Source organism: Crinia signifera, chromosome 3 (genome assembly GCF_055691185.1).
Source record: "Crinia signifera chromosome 3, ASM5569118v1, whole genome shotgun sequence".
NCBI classification, from domain to species: Eukaryota; Metazoa; Chordata; class Amphibia; order Anura; family Myobatrachidae; genus Crinia; species Crinia signifera.
In genome coordinates this window covers 189,337,675-189,360,594 of record NC_139219.1, presented here as the reverse complement: position 1 = coordinate 189,360,594, position 22,920 = coordinate 189,337,675, and the positions used below count along the sequence as shown (strand labels likewise).

The window sequence follows — 22,920 nt, the reverse complement described above, 5'->3', positions numbered from 1 at the left end:
TCTTTATATATAAGCAACATGGTGACCTGTGAACGATGCAACACAGATAATGGTAACATTAGAGGTCTTACACATGTCAGGCCTAACCTTTCTCACCAACATGAGGTTAGGCTGCGTGTGTCGCCCTTCCCTGCCTTAGGGGGTTATTTTGGTTCACTCTGACAAATTGCTTCTTAGATGGACAAAACCATGTGCACTGCAGGTGGGGCAGATGTTACTTGTGCTGAGAGAATTAGATTTGGGTGGGGTTTCACTTCAAAGTGAGATCTATATTGCAGTGTAAAAATAAAGCAGCCAGTATTTACCCTGCACAGAAACAAAATAACTCACGCAAATCTAATTCTCTCTAGAATAAGGCCCTTAGTGACAACATACACCCAACTTAGCTATGGAATGTTGGAAAGCAGATTCTTGGCTATTCTGCATTGACACAAGGGAGAGGACAACAACCTGACATCCAGGTTTGATTAAGTACCATATTTACATTGAAAAACTTTTTTTGAGAGTCTATCTAAAGACACGGCTTTTACCTGGCATTAAAATGTCGGGGACTGACGTGCTGGACCCCCGTTCTCACTGCAAGGCAAATTCCCGGGTGAAGAAGTTTTACCCGGGAATTTGCCTTTAAACACGGGTTTTTCGGCAGTGTGAACGGGTCAACCCGTGTCTGCATATCCGGATCGCAGACGCGGGTAAAAAGAAGGGTTTTACCCGTGTATGAAATCCGGATATGCGACCCATTCACACTGCCAAAAATCCAGTGTTAAAAGGAAAATTACCGGGTCTACATGCTAGACCCGGGAATTTGGCTGCAGTGAGAACGGGGTATCACATTGGTCAGTACTGTCCATGTTGCTTCTCCCAGAATATAAATATGTGGTAGTATGACTGTTCTATTAATTTTTTTCTTTTTAGTTTATAAGAAAAAATATTTGCTTAACATTATCTCTGTAATTCTTATTGATTGTTATACTAACTGCTTAGGTATTAAAAGTATCTTTCCCATATTAAACTTCATTTAATAAGATTGGTATCTGTGATTCTTACCGGTCCCTTTTGCCAGGTGTGGATCATTAAATCAAGAGCGTCTAGGTCAACAGTCAATAGGTTAACCACTATTGGGTGACAGGCAGAAGGTCGATACATGAAATAGGTTGACATGGTCATAACGTCAACACAAGCAAAATGTTTACATAGAAAAAGGCTGACATGTTTTTTTTGTCTATGCCAACATTGGTTGACATGGACACCGTATTAGTGCACTCGTCATGCTTCGGTGGCCTCGTGCTCAGCACACTATTATATTCTCCCTCTATGCCTACTGGGATGTAGGTAAGTATGCACAAGTCAGAATTATTTTTCCATGTCAACCGTTTGCTTGTGATGATCTTTTGACCATGTCAACCTTGTAAATGTCAAGACATGTAAAAAGGTCTTGACCTTCTGCCTGTCGACCAAAAGTGGTCAACGTGTTGACCGAATGACTGCATATTCAGTTTGCCTGTGGATTCAGCTAGTCCATGACACTGTACATAACTGTATTGTAGGTTACATTAGTCCAACTGGAAATGAAGCAGAAGTTGTTACCTGCACTGTTTTTCATTCTACAGATGTGTCCACAGACACCTTTCCCCATTTAAGCCATATGGCCAAATTAGCCATTAGCCACTGGAATCTGTGACTTAACCACATCTCGTGTTTTTTTCTTAAGAGATGCTACTTTAATAAATGGTTACTTTATACAAATTGTTCTGTGGCAAAAAAACTAATTGGAATCCACCCTATCGCTACTCATGTTGGAGCATCTTAGTCATGCTAAGCATTTCGTGCCAAATGAAGCAAAAAGTTAAAGATGTATGAAGACACTTCTGTACATCCAAAATAATTCTGGTGAAATCTGCTAAGTTGTGGTTTTGCTGTAATAAAAAGGACCTGATGGGCATTGGTGGCAATTTAGGGGTAAATTTATGGTACTTGCGTAATATCTGGGCGCCCGATTTTTTCATTGCATGTCACTATGTAATTGCATGCGATGCGATTTTAACCCATCCCGCCCAATTTTAATCCCGCCCTCTGTCACATCTGGCAGAATGTCACTCTGAGGGTGTTTTGTGAGGAGAGGAGTGTGTTGGTGAGCTGCTGTTTTCGTGACGTATTCTGAGGTGAATTTGATCGAATTTCTATCCTGTCGATATTGGTCTATATATGTGGATATTACTCCATGATTGGATATTGGTCCATTTCGCTGGATATTTATCGTTTGGAGTATGGCTTCAGCGTCCTTGTTCAGCCTTCCCCAGACAGAGGAGGAAGCTGTGGCGTTCCTACAGGAATATTCGTTGCTGTCAGCGACAGCCACCTGTCCAAATGGGCACGTGATGCGGCTGTCGATAAAGGAGCAGAAGTGGCGCTGCTACATTAAAAGCTGCTCCAAGGTGAGTCTGCGGGCCTCACTATTTCATCCAGGATGCAGGCTCCCATTTGTCAGGATAATCAGATTCATTTATTGTTGGAGCCAGGAATTGACCTCCATAGAATTCTGTGACAAGGAGCTGAACCTGTCAAACAAGACGGCTGTCTTGTTGAACGCGTTGATGAGGGAGGTGTGCAAGTGTGACCTCCTGTCCCAGCCGCAACGCCGCATAGGTGGAAGCGGCAGAATTGTGTAGGTCGATGAGACATTATTTGTGAAGAGGCAGGCGAATGTCAGAAGAATCCTCCCACAACAGTGGGCCTTTGGAGGAGTATGCCAGGAAACCGGCAAATGTTTTATGCTGCCTGTCAAGCAGGGTGATGCCGCGACCCTCATGGTGGCAATAACCGACAACATAGAGCCTGGGACAACTATTGTCAGCGACTGCTGGCGAGGATACAACTCCACTGAACTTGAGCGGGCTGGTTATTCCCATGCAAAGGTCAACCACCGATATAATTTTGTCGACCCCCAGACTGGTGCACATATGCAAACCATCAAGAGACTGTGGGGATTGAACACACCATGTAAACATTCACAGTGCAGGATTTATTAAACTGGTGTCTATCAGGGTGCTTTCTTTATTCTAGAATACTTTTTTATTTATTTAAAGGTTGAAGTGTTGGTTATATACCTAGAATCTGAAAACAAGTTTTGCAATAGCCATTTCATTTATGTTTCCATAAACTTATACTGTAAAGTTAGTTAATTTTCTTAGGCTATTAATAAGGACTGGATTAAATTGTTCTTCCTATGGGCCCCTGCAAAAAACAGCTTTTGGGAAAGCTCATTTGGCAGACTCAGGGCCTGATTCAGACCTGTTTGCTAGGCTGCATATGCTCGCGCTAGCCTAGCGAACAGGTAAACGCCACCCTGCCCAAACAACTGATACCCCCGAAATCCCCACATGTGAGGGGATGTGTACACTTACACATCGCCTTGCATACAGCCGCGCTGAGGAGAAATCATTTGATCAAATTATTTCTGCAGCCTTCAGTCTGAAAAGTAAAGCTGGCCATACATCTACAGCTTAATTGTCAGATCTGGCTTGTTGGACCAAAAACCTGGTAGTATCTAAATTACAGTTTGGCAGCTTTCCAAAGCAAAATGGTCAACTGTCATTTGCTCACATCCATTACCAGGTTTTTGCTCCAACCAGCCAGATCGGACAATAAATCTGTAGTTGTATGGCCAGCTTAAGTCAATGCTTACTTTTCAGATGGCCGCTGATCTCTGAATTCGGGCTGGCGCTGACCTGTGACTTCAGCTGCCTGCCTGAAGCAGGCATAGACACACCAGCATTCCCAGGGGAATGCCAAGCATTTCTATGTGGATGCTCATAAACCGCTGGGCGTTGCCCTGCTTCGGCCCCTCCTCGAGCGACCGGCTCAGCGATTGTGAAACTCAGTAAAGCCATTCGTGACTTCGGTTTGCGCATGCACCAACCCCCGAACATCAGGAAGGAAGCCAAATTCAGACCCAAATGAATGGGTCTGAATAGGCCCATCAATCTGTTGAAGGATCCCTGATCTGAATTCATGCATATCAAAACACTAACAATAGTTCAGGCTCTTATGAGCAGTGGTAGAAGTCCAAGCTATTTTCCAACATTCAAGTAATTACATATGAATGTAATACAGAGTATAATAAATCATTGTGCTCTGCTTCTTTACTTGCTGTTCGGTTTCATTTTCCCTGCTCTTAAGGCTTCCGTAAGTCCATAGAAGAGAACATAACTTTTGTGTTCTCTATGCATTCATATTGAGATATAAAGCTGAGGATCGATGTTTCATTGGAGAGAATCCAACACAGAGCCATACGCTCATCTAGATTTCCAGGACACCATGATGCAAATAAGCATCTAATTTGAGCTGGACTCCTATGAAAGTTTCTGGTAGGAGTAAACACCACTATTTTAGTAAAAAATAATAATTGATACTGATGTTTTTTTAAACATATTGAGAGTAACATTTATGTACATTATTTGTTTCCATTTATGAGCAATCTATGTGGAACAAACTAATTAATAAGTAAGTATACCATTTGGATAGAAAATAAAATGATAATTCCACATGGGCTTACATTTGGATTTCCACACACATCTTGATAGGCTTTCCAGTGAGTAGAAGGTGATTAGAAGAGTTCAGTCTACTGATGATTTCATACGTATTGTGCTTTTCATTATCTATACTTGACTTTCAAACGTGTGTATGTATTTCTATATATCTATCCATATCCAAAAGGCATTTGGACACTGTATATAAATTCAAAGTCAGTGTATTTTCGGGACACCGGCCCCATCCTCAGAACAATAGACTGGAACCATTGATCTGAAGACAGGACTGGTGTCCTGAAAACGTTTACTTTAATACACAGAGTTTTGAATTTCTATACAGTCTCCAAGTGTCTTCCTTTTTGGATATATGTGATTTTTCGAGTGGCACCAGAGCAGTTGAACTCTAAAAATCCATTAAAAAAAAAAAAAAAGCGTCCCTCCGGGTCTCTTAAACAAAGAATGCAGTACTTTATTGCAGTCAATGCCGTTTCTGGCCCAACCCATCTTCAGGATACATAGTGGGCAATCAAAAACAAAGTGAAATTATATATATATATATATTTATTTACAGACTGTGGACTCTCCCGCTATGATGCTTTGTATTGTACTTTGAGGAATTTTTGTTTAGGTCATATTAAGTTTATGAACTAAAGTAGGATTGATGTTGAACGGCATTGTGCTTTTCTTTTTCTGCTTGCATACCATCTTTAATTGAGAAAAATTGAGTATCCTTCCTGAAAGATTGCGAATATTACACAATACATGTGTATCATTAAGAGACAAAAACACAAAAAAGGTGCCTACTGTATATAGTTGACATACATATTTTAAATAACGGAGATATCCTATTGCCCGCTATCATTGATTGTGGGTAATAGGCTCGCTCTGGTCTATCTCTGCTTATTGGGGATTTGTTTCACCTGCCCCAGGCAAAACAAATAGTTATCATTGCATGTGATTCATATTAATTAAGTGTAGAGATTTTAAAAATAATATTCAAGTTGAAAGAAGTGTGGAGAAGGGTGTCCTAATAATTATAGATTGCTGAATATCTTAATTTGGGTTATTAACAGAGCCAAGTGATACTTCACCATTGTCTTCTTTCATAGATTTTTCATGCATTTCATTTAGTAGTTGGTAAAAATTGTCATTGTAAATTAATTTTATACATTTTGGCCAGTAAACTGACCTGATTTACAGTGATACGGGTAAGACAATACATACTATTAATAAACATATTAAACACATGTCTCTTTCTACTAGAAATGTGGATCCTTCTGAAAAGAGATTCCAAATGAACAGTTTTACAGGAGACTTTGGTAGACCACTAGAAAATGATAGAGTTTTCTCCCATCAAGGAATAGAAGAATCTAGGTCGCTCTTTCATTGCTACATAAATGAAGTTGATCAGTTGGACAAGACAAAGTTGACTAACAGAACAATGGACAGTGGTATTCTCATTCATCAAACTGTTAGAAATTGCAAAATTGAGGAGGGTCTTGCAAAATTCGACATACCAAACTTTGTGAGTACAGACCAGAATTCCTCTTCAGCCGATGAGGATCTTCTACTCTATGATCCACCAGTTATTTTAGAAAATAAACCAGCCTGTTCCACCAAGCATCACTTCATCAAGTGACCACACACCTTTTCATTTTTAGGCTGTATGCAATGGCTATGCATTTGAAAGGCAACTATGTATAATATTGCATTATTGTTTAAATGTACCAACCAAAAATGTTCTAAAGTTCTAAAAGGAAATATTCTTATGAATAAAAAACACTATTTATACATTTTTTTTCATGTTTGACTTGACTACTATCAAGTGTTTTCTCAACTTGGCACACTGGCATGCAACTGGGGACCACCGAGAATTCTCTCTTGCCAAAAGAATACAGCATATTAACATCTCCTTAAATTCTACAATTTTAGAAGTTGTGTGGATACATTCAGTCAAATTTGAAGATCATTTATTGAATCATTTAATATCACAATAATAATTTACTACTACATCTGGCATTCATACAGCATACAAAGAAGTGTTAATAGACTGGATATTGGTGTATGGTGGTCAATTTTATGTTGATATTATAATTATTATATTAACAGACAACCATAAGTGGGCAATGTTATTAATTAATTAACTACTAAGAGCATTAGAATATTAATAGCTGCACAGTATTCCAGACTAGCCGATTCCTGTGTGCTAATGTGTAGGTCCCAGGAGGAGCATGAGCAACAGGAAACTCCTAATAAACTCATCTGGAAGGTATGATATGCCACTACTGGGAGTGTGGCAAAAGCATGCTTGATATGTTTCAGTACGAATACAGACTGTGAAAATGGGCCTCACAAGCCTGACTTTTGGGGTTTTAACAGGTGACAGAAACAAAGTCTTATTGTACATGGTGCAGAGGATATGGCTATGTGTCCTACAAGTTATCAGTTCAACAGTGGGTGGACAGATGCATAAGAAATCTGGTTCTCTACTCCAGTACGTCTCTAATGGTGGCATTGCGAAGTGTTGTGGACACACAAACACACACAAATGGATAAGAAACACATCATGCATCCACATTCTATTAATTTTCTAGCTGCAGTACTCTGGGTATGAGTGTCATTATCCAAAATAAAAGGAATGCAAAAAAAAAATTATACAAAAAATTTTTATACACAAAATTTCCAATTATAAATACATTAAAAAAATTGATAAATACATGGCGCAACTTCAAATATCAGTGCATGTTAATAGTTATGTTTTCCAGTGTAATTCAGAGCTGTGTGATGCCGAGGTTGGTATGACAACTCCCTGTCTTTGTAACACACGGAGAACATCTAAAATTGCATCTAACTCTGTTTTGAACCGCTCTAACTCCACATTTTTTTGTTGTGCAAGTTTCTTCCATTTGTCAAGCTCGCTGGCCTGTGCAGCTTCTGAAACGTATCTTGAATGCTGGATTACCTGCAAAATGACATTAAGACTTTCATATTTGTTACATTTTCTTTTGAGAAAAAGCTCAAGGTGGTATGTATAGACACACAGATTTAAGAGTTCTAGTCTGTTACCACCCTCACATGCTAATAATTTAAAGCCACAAATATTTATCTTCTGCTTCCTATCTTTTGAATTGGTGCCATCTGTTGATAGTAGGTGTCTTTCAAAGTGCAAATACAGTATCTTGGGATTGGGAGAATCCTTGGCAAAAAAAAAACAACAACCCTTTTTCTTCGCAAAGTATGGTCTACATTTTTGATGTACACATTAATTAACTTATTTAGGTTTTTAATTGCTGTGAAAAAGGAGGCTCTACCGGAATACAATATTAGTTTTACGCCAACACTTTACTGCCAATCTCGGACACAGCTTTCATAATGCTCATACACCTCTCCAGTAAAAAAATGTAGCCTCTAAGCTCAAACGGTTAACACAAGCTAATCTAATTGGCACATGGTAAATTGGGCATTTTGCAGGGGATGCAGTTTAAATCCCGGCGGTCGTGATACCGGCGTTCAAAATCCCGAGCGCCAGAATCTCGACACTTTCTCCCCCCGTGGGTGTCCACAACACCCTCGGAGGGAGAATAAATTAGTGTGCCAAGCGTAGCGAGGCACCGGGCCCGCTGCGTGGCGAGCGCAGCGAGCCCGCAAGGGGGGGGGGGGGGGCGATCCACATCCCCCCTTGTCGGGATTCTGGCGTCGGGTTTTTGAGCGCCGGGATCCCGACCGCCGGCTTTTCATGCTGAATCCTTTTGCAGTCCACATATCTATGGTGGCTCGCTCTGCAATCAAAAACATGGGAACCACCGCAGATTTTGAAGAATAGCCAATAAATAAATAATGCGGCAACCCTCTGAGAACATTTGTTTTCTTAAAAACTATTATATTCACAGTAGTTAATAAAAAAGTCATTTCAAATGTACTATATACTGTACATGCATACAACTAAGTCAGTCAGCTAAATCTTTGTAAGTATCTAATATAGATTAGAATGCAGCCTCCTTAGCGATGTGCTAAAAAACTATGTCTTCCTCTAAAAAGGTCCATAGAATGGTCCTAGGAGTCTTCCTATAAACTCTGGGGCTTACTAAAATACACTACATAGATGTGTTCACTTAATGAGTGTCTAGTATTCTTAATTTGGCAATGCCTATGGAAATATATATACATTGACACTTAAAAATCATTATTTCACAATCAACGTGACAAACGTCATGGACCCCAGAACATCCTATAATCAGAGTTTTGGGCCAGGTCCAAATACAACCACATTCTGCATGCGAATGGAATGCTAACAAGACTATAAGCACATCCAACACATCCACCCGATGACACATATCCAACACATCCACCCGATGACACATGTCCAACACATCCACCTGATGCGGTCTTGTGAGCATTCATGTAGTGATCTCCTGGAAACAAACATTTAGCATCCTGCAAGAAATAGTGGAGACCTGGAAAACTTTAAATCGTGTGTGTATTAGGTTGGCCCTTAGCAATAGGTAATTTTACAAAAGAAAAATGTTGCTGCTCCCACCCCCTAATCCTGTTCCAATCAACAACAGAAAACGGGATGTGCACAATTTCAGCTCAATCAGACAACTGCTAGGCGACCCTCAAACGCCTTGATGTTGAAACATACAGTAGTATACACAACGATTAATTTTGTTCAAAACCGGTATACTCTTCCCTATTTTCTTTTTCTTCTTAGAGAGATTTATATGGACACATCCAGGCAACCCATTCTGAATCAAATTTTCCGAAAGTTAGTTTGTAAAAGTACTGAAATAACATGAAAAATTTTGTGAATGTGTGGTGTAAAAGGTGTGATAACAAAGCTGTACTATTCTATGTGTCCGTATATTTATTGTAACATTGTGACACGGTCACCCTTTTATCGGCCAACCAGGACCATCATGTTTCCACCGAAGGACCTTGTGTAAAAAGTGTCCCCTGGCTGTTATCAAAAATAGCCAAAAATCACATGCGAATTCAGACTTGGTACAAAAAAAAATATATATATTTTTTTAACTTTTAGAAAGTTTAAAAATAAGGGCCACCCTACAGTGTATGCATCCTGGGACTAGGGAGGCCAATCCCGGGGCATTTTTTCAATCCCGGGATTCGGGATTGAAAAATGCTCAATCCCGGGATCCCGGGAATCCCGGGATTGGCCTCCCTAATAAAAAAAAAAATGACCCGCCCCCCAAATATCAATATAAATCCCCTCTTATTCGCCCCCCGCCAGCCACTCTTCCCCTGCCCTGCACTGTCACATACCTTGTCACCAGAGGTATGGTGACAAGCAGCAGGATGTCCGTCCATCCGTCTCCATCCATGCAGCGGCGGGGCGGGCAGGCGGCTGAGCCGAAGACAGTGCACTGACAGGCATGGCGGTGGACGGGCTGCGCAGCGTGGCGTGATGTCAGGGGTCACGCTGCGCAGCCTGGGCGCCGTCATCATGACACTGACCAATCAGCCACCGGAGGGTACACAGCAGACAGCCGGGCAGCATCTGAGCCATTCTAAAGTGCTCAGCGCTGCCCGGCTTTGGAGAAAAAAGTACATTTAGCACTGGGATACTAATCCCGAAATCCCGGGATTGAAAGCTTCAATCCCGGGATTGAAATCCCGCCGATTTTAGGCCTAAATCCCGGGATCCCGCCGATCCCGATCCCGGGATTGGCCTCACTACCTGGGACACATGCACAGTAAGCAAAACAATGCTAAATGTGGTCACATATACCCCTTTCACACCAGAAATGCAGGGACAAACCCGGGAATGTACAAGCAGGGATATTCACGGGTTGGGACCCTTTCACATCAGAAAAGTCCCTGCATTTTCTGGTGCGGGAAGGAGGCCGTCAGGAGGTGGGGAGGAGGCGGGCAGTCTGCTGGATGGCGTCGGGCAGTCGGCGGGATGGCGGTGGAGGTGGGCAGGAGGTGGTAAGAATACTCACCCGGTTGCTGGTCCTCCGCGCAGGCCGGGGATCCATACAGGCGACGGCGCAAATGACGGGACAGGCGGCAGATGAAGATGATGCAGCTCTCCAGCGCCCTCACTGCCACTTGAGAGCTGCCTCATCATCATCCACCGCCTGTCCCGTCATTTGCGCCCGCCGCCTGCGTGGATTCCCGCCGGACAGGACACCGAGGACTGGCAACCAGGGTAAGTATACCCTACCCCATTCACACCAGCCAGGTCCCCGGGTTGAACCCGGGAACAACCCTGCTAACTAGCAGGGTTGGATTGCCGGCAAATTAGCCCGCTAATTTGTCCCGGGTACCTTTCACACCAGCGGTAGTACCGGGTTGTTCCCGGACACAACCCTGGAATTTAGGCTGGTGTGAAAGGGGTAATACAGACCCTGGTTTGGCTCAGAATCAGACCCTTTGTGCACATTGCAGGCATGCAAGCAGGAAAATACTCTAGGCATCTAATATAGGAAAGTATGCAGTGTTTATATGTGGAGCTGCTATTAAGGGAATCTTATAAAAGATACATTTTAACCTAAAAAAAGAGAGATATGTACCTGCTGGAGCTCTTGTTCTCTTTGTGAATGCTTGATTTCCATGTGTTTGATCTTACTTTCAAGAGCTAAAAAGTGCTTCATTTTTGGACTGTGACACTCTTTGGCCACTTTTAGTTCATCCAACAGTTTTGTCACCTGAAAGCAGTCAGTGGGGGGAAAGTTGTGCTATTAATTTTCTATATTATTAAGTACTAAATTATATTTTTAAATCTGTATAAAGTTTTGGTACTTGTTTCCTAGCACGGCGCCCATCGCATCGTATACCATAAGCTTTACAATGGTATGCGATGCGATGTTGCCCAATGGCACCCGATGTTATACAATTTAAAATCGTATGCCATATACAATGGTATACGATTTTAAATTGTATAAGCACCCTAATGGGTGTTTTTAATGTTAAATGGCCCCCCTATAAGATTATTAATTGTATAAGCACTGTAATGGGTGCTTACAATGTTAAAAGCACTCCCACGCCACCCCCAGTATCAATGCCAACCCGAAGCGTGGCGAGCGCAGCGAGCCCACTAGGGGCGGCGTTACGAGTCCTCCGACCTTTTCATACCCTCACTTAATTTTAGATAGTGTGGTGAGCACAGCGAGCCACCGAGCCTGAAGCGTGGCGAGCACAGCGTGCCCCGCGAGGGGACGCGGAATACATGTAAAGTAATACGCGTGCGCTCACCTCGCTGCGCTCGCCACACTATCTAAAATCAACTCCATGCCGACGAGGATAGTGGGTGTATGAAAAGGTCGGAGGACGTGTACCGCCGCCGCTCGCCACGCTTCGGGTTGGCGTTCATAGTGGGGGTGGCGTGGGGGTGCATTTAACATTGTAAGCACCCATTAGGGTGCGTATATATTTAAAAATCGTATAGGGAGGCCAAAATCGCATCGCGATACAATGCATAAGATGCCATACGATTGAAAATCGTGGGCGCCGTGCTAGGAAACAAGTATTTAAAGCGGTTAACATTTTTCGCAAACATACAGTATCAGGCCCTGTATTAGTAATGGCTTACCTTATTTTCAGATCTATATTAAACTGGGTTAAGTACCTCTCTCTGTAGAGTTTCCTCACGAATGCGTAAAACAGCCAGTGATTCTCTGTCCTTCTGTAGCTCGCTAACTTGTTTTTGAAGATGCTTTATATGGATCTGTAGAGTGTAGTTTAAGGTTATTTACTGAGAAATAGTATTGTGGCATAGAGAAAATACAAATTGCAATTTTTAAAGTTTGACAAAAAAAAATGCATGCTAGATGCTATTCAAAACTCTAGTACACAATCTAATAGTGCATGGAATACAATTTATTTTCAATTGTTTTTCAATAGGATATCCTTCAATTTATTAATGGTTCCTAGTTGATGTCTGCAGACCTTGGCTTTCACAGTCCTCAGTGGCAGCGTAGAGGTCATTCATAAGGCTGGTGATGTGGATTGTTTTTTGCCCGGCAATGAAAATTCTACTAGTTTACATAGCCAGTCAAATGAAAGTGAGATTCATCAAGAAGTTGCAATAATGCCAAAAATGACCCAAGTGATGCAAAACTTCAGAAATGGACAATACATGTGCGTCATGAATAAAGAACAGCACCTGAAAATATCATTCAAATAAATTGATAAACTGAATTCCATGCATTTTAGATGATGTACTAAAATTTGAAATACCATTTGCATGTTTTTTTTTTGTTAACCTTTAAAATCTAAGAGTTTATTGTAATCTCTAAATGTGTTCACTTAGACCTTTCCTTAAATCTAGCCATATGGCTCAATTTGGCAGGCCATAAAATCTGTGACTGCCAAATCCTTTCATTTTTTCTTAAAATTTCATACTTCATATGCTACTTTATACAGATTCTTTTGCAAACAAAAACCTTCTTAAAGACTCCATCCAATCACTACTCGTGAAGATGCTGCTTAACCGTGCTATAAATATCATGTCAAATGAAGGCATACATGGACACATCTTGTGTGCTAACTAGCCTTAATAGTCGCATCATGCCGTGGTGTTACTCAATAGCTCCAAGTGCCTTTGCAAGCAACAGTTACAGGCATATAGTCCCAGCTTGGTACAAATAGGATGCACAAGAAACCTTTGCCGATTAAAATATGCAACATGCATACATTCTGTGTGGGACTGTGGCTCATTCTGCGGTACTTGTTTCCTAGCACGGCGCCCATCGCATACCATACTTAGTGGTGTGGTGTGCGATGCGATAGTCATGTTAAATTAACAGGAGTGCTTGTACAATGAAATATCGCATAGCATTGCATGCCAGCAAATGCCATGCAATGCGATTTTTAATTGTACAAGCACCCTGATGGGTGCTTACAATGTTAAATGCACCCCCATTGTCAACGCCACCCCCACTATCAATGCCAACCCGAAGCATTACGGGCGCAGCGAGTCCGCAAGGGTCGGCGGTACGCATCCGACCTTTTCATACCCCCACTATCCACGGTGTGCGGGGAGTTGAATTTAGATAGTGTGGCAAGCGCAGCAAGCCACCGAGTCCGAAGCGTGGCGAGCGCAGCGAGCCCCGCGTGGGGAAGCGGAATACATGTAAAGCAATCCGTGTCCCCTCGCCACGCTTTGGGCTCGGTACGCTTGCCACAATATATACAATCAACTCCACGCCGACGTGGATAGTGGGGGTATGAAAAGGTCGGAGGATGCATACCGCCTCCCCTGGCGGGCTCGCCACGCTTCGGGTTGGCGTTGATAGTGGGGGTGGCGTTGCCAATGGTGGTGCATTTAACATTGAAAGCGTGCTTGTACAATTAAAAATCGAATCGCATCGCATGCCACTATATTGCATGCGATGTGATTGTATAAGATGTAATACAATCAAAAGATTGGGCGCCATGCTAGGAAGCAAGTACCCATTCTGCATATACTGTAGTTTTACAGAAACTCTATAATGTGGAATTTTGTAATGCAGTATTTCATATAAAGTCACACATAAAATGAAGTGCTGCATATAATTTTAATCAGCAGAAGCAGATTGTGCATCCTACTCACGCTGTAACTGAAAAAGTTAAACACAAAGATATATAGATATCTATATATAGATATCTATATCTCTATATAGATATCTCTATATAGATATCTCTATATAGATACACACATATACAAACACACACATATCCATACATACACACAAATATTTGAACACTAAGTTTTTTAAGCCAGACACCGGGGCCATTCTCCCAAGGAGAGCTTGAGTGCCAGTTACAGTATTCTCGCATATAAACAGTCTTTTTTCACCAATTGCGTTAAGCCCCTGGAGTGCCGTGCTGTGTTAACTTCCCTGCAAAGGGTTTCCATGACACCTAAGCTATTCATCTGTCTTTATCTATCTATATATTTTAGTAGTAAATATGAACTAATTATTAAAACTATACGAAGAATATTCACTACTTTATAGTATATGTAAAAAAAATTATTGGTCAACTGCTAAACAACAACTTTATTGCATAGAATAGAACAACTAAAAGGGGGACAAATCATTGAAAACATCTAAACCAGGGGTAGCCAAACCTGTCCTCAAGATGTACCAACAGTTCTTGTTTTTCTGGCAACCTGTGGATCTATAGTAAGAATGAATGCAGCATGTTTGAAAAGGTGACAGTTTGTCATGACTACAGCTGTGCACCAGCTAGGTGATCTGGAAAACATGGACCGTTGGTAGATCTCGAAGACCGGTTTGGTGAAACCTGATCTAAAGTCCTCATTGAGCAGTCCTTCCGTTTGCTAGAACACAGCGACATCACTGTGATCAACTTATATTTATGATGTACTAGTTTAAGGTACAGTGATTATGTGGGGGATAGCCACATACACATTCAGACCAAAGTACTTTCATAGTAGTTGACAGAGGAAATTCAAGTAGACAAAACTGCCAGTACAAAGTAAAACACAATAAGTATACTATGAAAAATGTAAAACACAATAAGTATACTATGAAAAATGTTAAGACACACTGAGATGATTATTTTGCTTACCTCTTGTGTTAAAATTTTGCTACTTAACTCAGCCACCCTTGATGATGAATGTTCTAATGCATTCTGACAAATTAGTTTTTCTATCTCCCTCTGGTGTGATTTCTTAAGTGCTGCAACTTGCTCAGCAGTTTCGCCTTTTAACCTACAGAAACAACAAATTACAGTCTTCAGGGGATATTTACCAATAGGCGGCTTTGCCTGCGTTTTTTTTTTTTACATTTTCGGGTTAGGTTTGTATACTGTATATTACAAGTTATATGCTACAGCTGTACTGTAAACATCAGCTTAATAAATGCCAATATTTATTTACATTATGGAAAAGTTTTTCTGCACTTATTGCTCAAACAGGAGGAGCTTTTCATGGGCTGCTAGATCTTGTTCAACGTAAAATGAATACTCCTGACTGGTTTAATGCCATACACAACTGTTCGAACAACAGAAATTGTAAAAAAGAGAAGTGACAATAGTGAAATAATTTATCGAATGTGAACAAGGTTACTTTATTGTACACACTATGGGTGAAATTTAATAGGATGAGAAATTCAGAAAGTGAGAGAGTTGGTAAGAAATCTCCAGTTTTTTTAAAGCGGCAATCATTTACACTGCAAAATCAAACTGGTCTTGCAGGGTAAACGATTGCTGCTTTAAAAAAACTGGAGATTTCTAACCAAATCTCTCATCCTAATATATTCCACCCATTATATATATATATATATATATATATATATATATATATATATATATATATATATATATATATATATTTATTTAGTGGACTGTTTAGTTGCACATTAACGTATTATATTCTGAGCTGTTTGGAAAATCTAAAGCTCTATTATGTTCTTACTATCGGTTAAGTGAATTCAGTCCTTGAAGAGAGAGTGCTATATACTGTAATTAACATTGTTAGACTCAAGGGGCTGAATCTAAGTTGCTGCAGTTGCAGGAGCTTTATTTATTATCTAATACTAATGCCAGAATCTCAAAGCAAATGTGGGGACTTTGGGGGTTATTCTGATTTGCTTGGTCCCCCGTGTGTTCACACGGGGGACTGAGGTTTCCCTAATGCACACGCGCATTTCTGCACATGCACTGGGTGCGAACGGGCATGCCTCCTGTTCGCACCCACCAGTGTGGGCGGCAGTGGGGGGTGGACATGCTCATGGGAACGCCCAGCGTTTCATGGGTGTTCCCTTGAAAACACTGGATGTTCCCATGGAAATCAGGCAGTGACACAAAACAAAGGCACCTGAGAGTGTCTTAGTTTTGCGTGCTCGTTCCAACTCATTCGATGGTTGGTGACCATTGAATGATTTTTTGGTACCCACAACCAATGCTGCAAATGGATGTTTATGCAAAACATCCAATCACAGCCGTGCAGGGAACTCGTCGAGCGAGGGGGCGGGTGGCGTGCGAGCTATAAAAGCCCTTGGCACTTATGAAATCCTTGTATTTTACTTCAGTATACCATAGTGACATCTGAAAAAAAAAAAAAAGGTCTAAAAACTCTGAACCAGCAAACTTTGTGAAAACGAATACTTGTCATTTTAAACTTTTGGCCATGGCTGTACATCATTTGTCCATTAGTTCCAGGCAGTTCAAGGAAAATAGTGAGATTATACTGTCTGTGTACCCAGCTTCAGAATGAATAAGTAAATGTGCACCTTGGTAAAACCATGAGGCACTGCAGGTGGGGGAAGGATATAAAAATACAGCTTTCTATGTCAAGTTCTATAGTGCTTTGTATAAAGACACATGTGCCTGTATTAACATTTAATAAACATCTTATATAGTATGTTCTGAATCAGGTTACCTCTTTATAGCATGCTCAGCTTTAGTCAAAGCAGTTTCATAATTTGCCTTTTGTTGGTTCAAGTCTTCAGACAATTTGCGCACTTCAACTTCTAGTCTATTGTTTTCTTGTAAGAGATCAGAAATATGAAAGTCTGCAAAAGTATCCGGTTGATACAGTTTATCATCCGACATTGATGGAAAAACTTCGGCCTCTACTGTGCTTCTCTTTGAGGAAGCTGTTACGCCTGCATCCGGAACATGTAAGTGCTTGTTCACGTTACTGACTCTACTTGAAAGGGGTTTGACTGAGAGCATAATCATCCTTTCCTTTTGAAGTCTTTCCACTGTTTTTGAGAGCTCTTGAATCTCCTTATTTTTTGTAATGAGTTCCTGATGAAGTCTTGTCAATCTTACTTGATCAAGCACCTCCTCCTCTTTAGTTTTTGAAGTAATATGGTGTTCATTAATGGTAGACTTACGTTCTAAAAACAAATTCTTCTGTCTGAGGGTCTCAATTTCTTTTTGCAGGTTCATAACTGTAGAGTGATGAGCATCCTTACATATAGATAGTTCTTGCTCAAGTGCTTTCATTTGTATCGTGGTGCCTACATGTATTTGGGGATCATTTCGGTGCTTCTGAGCATGTAATTCTTCCAGTTCATTTATTCGACTCTCATACTGAATCTACACAGGAATGAATAGAAAACAGAATTGCTTATACAATCGTTATCATCCGTGACATGATAAATACAGATTACAGAATTATAGACTGATCACAGAAAAATAAATATTTATTTAAAATGTAAAAGATTTAGGGATACATTTACTAAGCTGCACTTTGGCAGCTGCAGTTTAAAGGGGAAATATTAAATAAAAGACGGTTTCAATATTATTGCCACTTTAACCCCTTGAGTGCCAACATCTCAGTGAGATGTGCAAAACATCCACTAAAACATGCCAGCGTCACTCACATTTGTTATATTAATTCAATTAAAAAAAAAATGTTGTGTAAAAAAAGATTATATTTCCTATATAAAGGTAACCATTACAGGTCAATATGATGAATAAAAAGGTTTGCTAATGCTTGGCCATTTTCGCACCTATTTTGACATTCTCTTGGCACTCAAAGGGTTAAAGATGAAACTTCAAATGACACCGTGACTTCCAAAAGCCCTACTTACTAAATGAACCCCTTAGACCTAACCAATTGTTCTCTAGTACAGTTCTTTGTGCTTGCTTGTTGTAAGTCAGGAGAACTGCACACACTAATGCAAAAATATTCTGCTAGATTAATTGGCTCCCAACAGTATGAATGTGTTTAAATGTACATGTGATATTATTATGTGTGTGAAATGTGAAGAGGGCTTTGACAACAGGAGGGAAGAGGGCCCTGCTCTGAGGAGTTTACAATCTAGTAGGAAGGGGAGACAGACTGATTACATGAGGTGCAAGCAAGTGGTAGGTGGCTTGAAAGCAGGATGTAAGCAGGAAGGGGTCGGAGAACCAGCCTCAGGACTAGTTTATGCAGCAGAAGGGTACGCTTTGAGGAGTAGGTGAGTTTTCAGTGCCCGTTTGAAGCTTTGCAAGGTCGGGGAGAGTCTAATGGAATGAGGGAGTGCGTTTCACTGAAGGGGTGCAGCAAGGGCAAAGTCCTGTACTCTAGTATGGGATGCAGTGATCAGGGTGGAGGAGAGTAATCACTAGAGACAGGATTATATGAAATATGAAATATGCATGAAAAGTGTTAAAATATGCTACATTAAATAATAAAAAAAGTAATTTTTAACTTCTTTATTTAAAAATTCATCATACAATTAGTTGCAAATAAACCTCAAAAATAGGCCCACAGCATCTGCAGATGTCAGTATGCTGGCTGCTACAGAATACTGCAGCGTCAAAGCTCTTCTTGCATCAACTACACAGACCCTCATCTACAGCGCCGATGGATCAAATGTCAGCATAACGTGTGAGGGCGGCGCAGTGGAAGGCTTCCTCCCTGCGCCGCATACTCACTGTGACACGGCATTTCCTCCACGCTGCGTGATGTCACAACCCTTCCGCTCGCCTCCTCTGCTGCTTAAGTCTGTCTATTGGTGTAAAGTCCCAGGCCAGGGGCAGGCAAAGGTTCAGGAGCTTCGTAATGGCATCCGCCCCAACTGACTTTTATCAACATGGATTGGCAGCTTAGAGCAGTGTCAGATATAGCGTACATCCAAGGTTCCCCACTCTGCGCACATGTTGCCCCAGCCTGCACACTCTTCCACTACCTGGCCAGCAGCAACAGGGCAAAGCAGTGCTGTGACTCGTGGGTGGGAAGAGGGCGGGGCCTAAAATATGCACCATTACTAGATTTTAGGTAAAATATGCAATAACCAATGGGAATGGGCAAAATATGCAAATGCATATGCAAATGCATATAATCCTGTCTCTAGTAATCTTAATCCAAGAGCTTGGAGACGCACTGTGAAAGGTCAGTCAGGGTGAACAAACAGGAGAAATGATTTGCTTTATTGTTTAATCTACTCCACTATACCTGGGTATACAATTTACAAAGATCCAAATAACTCAGCATAACTCACAGGAAGAGAAGATTTAATATAAGCACTGTGGAACTGGGTGTGGTATAGCAGGTAGACAATATCTAGGTTTACGTGCACAAGGTCAACACTGGAAAAAGGTACACATGGGTTGTTCAATATTTTTGGGTGTGTGTCAATGTTGACACCTGAGCATATGGAACTCTATACCGTAGTTCACCATGTTTTGGGGAAGTTGCCTCACTGAGCTTGCCACACTTTACTGTTCCCATGGATCCCGCATGGATGGTAAAGTATGACAAAAGTAAAAGATCCTTTTAATGTGCTGTCATATGTATAGTCATATATAGGCTGTCAACCAGACATTGTCTGTCAGCCATCTGGATACCTGTGAAATTAGATATCAGGACTGCTGTCAGAAATTGTTGGGCCAAGGGAGACTATTCCCAGCAGTACTGCTGGATACTATTGCAGGTAGAGATGTGATGTAGTTTGTCTATGGTGGGGAGGGGGGCGGTACCATATAAGAGCAATTGTCAATGGATGGGGATAATAAGCCTTTAGCAGCGGAGCATACAGTGGGGCAAAAAAGTAATTGGACAGCCAGTAATTGTGCAAGTTGACCCACTTAAAAAGATGGGAGAGGTCTGTAATTTCTATCATAGGTACACTTCAACTGTGAGACAGAATGTGGACCCCCCCAGGAAGTCACATTGTATCATTTTAAAAACAATTTGTATATTCTTGCGGAAATAAATATTTGGACCCCTACCAGCCAGCAAGATTTCTGGCTCTCATAGACCTGTTACTTCTTCTTTAAGAAGCTCTTCTATCCTCCACTCGTTACCTGTATTAATGGCACCTGTTTGAACAGGTTATCTGTATAAAAGACACCTGTCAACACCCTCAAACAGTAAGACTGCAACCTCTTCACCGCAAAAAAACAAGGCTTGGATGAGCTAGTCGACAATATGCAAGCAGCTTGGTGACAAGAGATCAACTGTTGGCGCAATTATTAGAAAATGGAATACAAGATCACTAACAATCTACCGCAACCTGCAGCTCCATGCACTTTTTGCCCCACTGTAACTAACAGACGTATTCACAAGCAGAAACTGCTTGTTAATAAGATGCACTGTAATGAAAAAAGTTGAAGGCAAAGATGCTCAGTGCTACAGAGCCATGCCATGACTTGACTAGAAGGGCTGTTTAACATGCAGGGAGGCTAGATGTAGGTGAGAATATGTTTATGAACGGTCAAGGGGAGACAGACAGATTACATGAGGTGTATGAATGGTCAAGAACACGGACCGTTCCAACAACTGCAGCTAGCGGTTTTGACAGCGGCAGCTGTCATTGCCTATACACTGTCCGTGGCTGCAGACTCTGAGCGGCACAGTAAAACTCGCCATTATAGCGAGATCTTGCGCAAGCCCAAAGGAGCAGGTCAGAGGAAGATAGACCACCATTCAGCACTAGGCTGATCAATTGTGCGCTGTAACAGGGATTTCCAGATAGGGGAGTTTTCAAGATATATAATGTATGTTCACTTCCTGATTCGCCTCTGTAAAAATGTGAAACAAAAAGCAATATACCCCCACGATACCTGCGTGTATAATACATCTATCTAAAAGTTCTTAAATCTATAATATCGGCAGGCAGGAACTGTGGAACCGTTCAAAGCAGATGATACCAATAGGAAGGGAGATGACTGCTGCAAATTTGATCTGATGTGATTTATAAAAATGTATTTCACCGGGGAGAAAGATATAAAAAACAAGAAACATATGTTGATAGTATTGAGTGTATAGAAATTATAAATGCAGTAGATCAGTGGTTCTCAATCCCGGTCCTCAGGACCCCCACACAGTTCAGGTTTTCCAGGTCACCTGTGCATTTTTAAAATGTGATAGTTGGTGATAGAGGGCAACTGCTGGTGACCTGGAAAACATGCACTGTGTGGGGGTCGTGAGGACCAAGGTTGAGAACCACTTCACTAGATTCAATGATGAAATGTGATAGTGGACAAGGTATTGAGCTCCCCCATAATGAAGTCAAGGAAATCATTAGTTAGCAATAGCTTAATACTACGTAATGACTACATGAAAGAGTATAGAGATCTTCCTTACATGTCATCCTAATCAACCTGTGAATAAAACAGCATTTGAGCTAATCCCCCCTTGGGGGTAGGGATGGGGATAGGCATCTTAATATGAACTGTGTTCAGTACCATTACAGGTGTTTTCAGAAATATTATGGGTCACCTTGATTTTCTGAAATTGCTGTTCCATGCTACGCAGAGTTTTCTTAGCGTCTTCATCTTTGCTTTCCAGATCGGTTTCTAATTTTTGAATTCTCTTTTCCAAGAAGGCCACTGTATTGCTTTTGGCTGAATTATCAGCTTCCGCAACTGCTGTAGCGGCAAATATAAGTGCAGGAATAGAGTTGGGATGCCTTCTCTTAATAATTGCTTCCATTTCTTTAACCTGTTTACACAATAATACTTTGCATTACAGTATGTAACAGAATAAGCAAATATAAAAACAATGCATTATCAAATGTAAATTGTAATCTTAATCATGCAATGCATTTGTAATACAAGATGAAGGAAATCAAATTCTAGTATACAGAACAACTGTATAAAGTACCAGTGGCGTAAGTTTGTCCATGTCGCCCGGAGGCAAAAAAAAAAGTTGGTGCCCCCCATTGATAGATAGCTAAAGTGAGGAAATGAGAGGGGAGAGCGAGATAGTGTCAGGGATAGAGAGTGTCAAATAAAGATAGAGGGCAGTATTCAATGAAAAAGTTCTCCGTGCATGGAGAGCGTTTTATTTCGCTCTCCATGCACTCTCCGTGTTCCGGAGGGCTCTCTGCCACTCCTGCTCCCTCTATTCAATGTGGCTGATGCTCTCCGCCACTCGCGGAGAGTCTTAACCCCTGCAGGGAGCAGGGAGCTTTCAGGGAGCCGGAAGCAGCCAGAGAGATTAAAGTCTCCCTGGCTGCTCCAGAGGACTGTGGAGGGGAGGGGGGCTCTCCAGGACCCAGGCTGCACCCCCCTATAGCCAGCGGGGGACCCAGTATTCACTGCACCCGTTTGTGCATAGTTACGTTCGGGTGCAGTGAATATATGAATATCTAATGAGCGGCTCGAGCGCTCCGGCCCCCTGCTGGCTGCACTGTGTAAAAAAAAAAAAATTAAAAAAAATATTTTTTTAAAAATTAAATATATATTCATGTGCTATAAGCACATGAATAAAAATAACATGCCCCTTCACAGAAAAAAAAACCTGATTTTTTGACACCAAAATTTCTTAAAAAAACCTTTTAGTTTAAAAGTTCACATTCCAGCTCTCCATCAAAAGATGGAGAATTGCTACACGGAGAGACACGGAGAAAGTCACTTAGAAAGACGGAGAACATTTCACATTGAATAGGGTTGCTCGCTTTTGGAGAGCAAAATGCTCCGTCCAAGGCGAACAAAGCACAAGTTCTCCACAAAACACGGAGAACTTTTCTCATTGAAT

At 41.3% G+C, this 22,920-nt stretch overlaps 2 protein-coding genes across 8 annotated transcripts in view; one reads left to right on the top strand and one right to left on the bottom strand.

Moving 5' to 3' along the window:
- MRAP2 (melanocortin 2 receptor accessory protein 2) overlaps positions 1 to 6,320 on the top strand; it is a 99,940-nt gene extending 93,620 nt beyond the window's left edge. For all 3 annotated transcript variants that reach the window (XM_083177120.1, XM_083177119.1, XM_083177121.1), the window contains exon 4: positions 5,793 to 6,320. In XM_083177120.1, coding sequence (XP_083033246.1) covers positions 5,793 to 6,168 — 376 coding nt within the window. In that variant the 3' untranslated portion in view covers positions 6,169 to 6,320. The remainder of the gene's footprint in view (positions 1 to 5,792) is intronic.
- A 162-nt stretch (positions 6,321 to 6,482) lies between these two features.
- CEP162 (centrosomal protein 162) overlaps positions 6,483 to 22,920 on the bottom strand; it is an 84,283-nt gene continuing 67,845 nt past the window's right edge. For all 5 annotated transcript variants that reach the window (XM_083177114.1, XM_083177113.1, XM_083177115.1 and 2 more), the window contains 6 exons: positions 21,661 to 21,882; positions 16,879 to 17,543; positions 15,066 to 15,207; positions 12,118 to 12,216; positions 11,063 to 11,197; positions 6,483 to 7,491 (listed from right to left, as the gene is read on the bottom strand). In XM_083177114.1, coding sequence (XP_083033240.1) covers positions 7,282 to 7,491; positions 11,063 to 11,197; positions 12,118 to 12,216; positions 15,066 to 15,207; positions 16,879 to 17,543; positions 21,661 to 21,882 — 1,473 coding nt within the window. In that variant the 3' untranslated portion in view covers positions 6,483 to 7,281. The remainder of the gene's footprint in view (positions 7,492 to 11,062; positions 11,198 to 12,117; positions 12,217 to 15,065; positions 15,208 to 16,878; positions 17,544 to 21,660; positions 21,883 to 22,920) is intronic.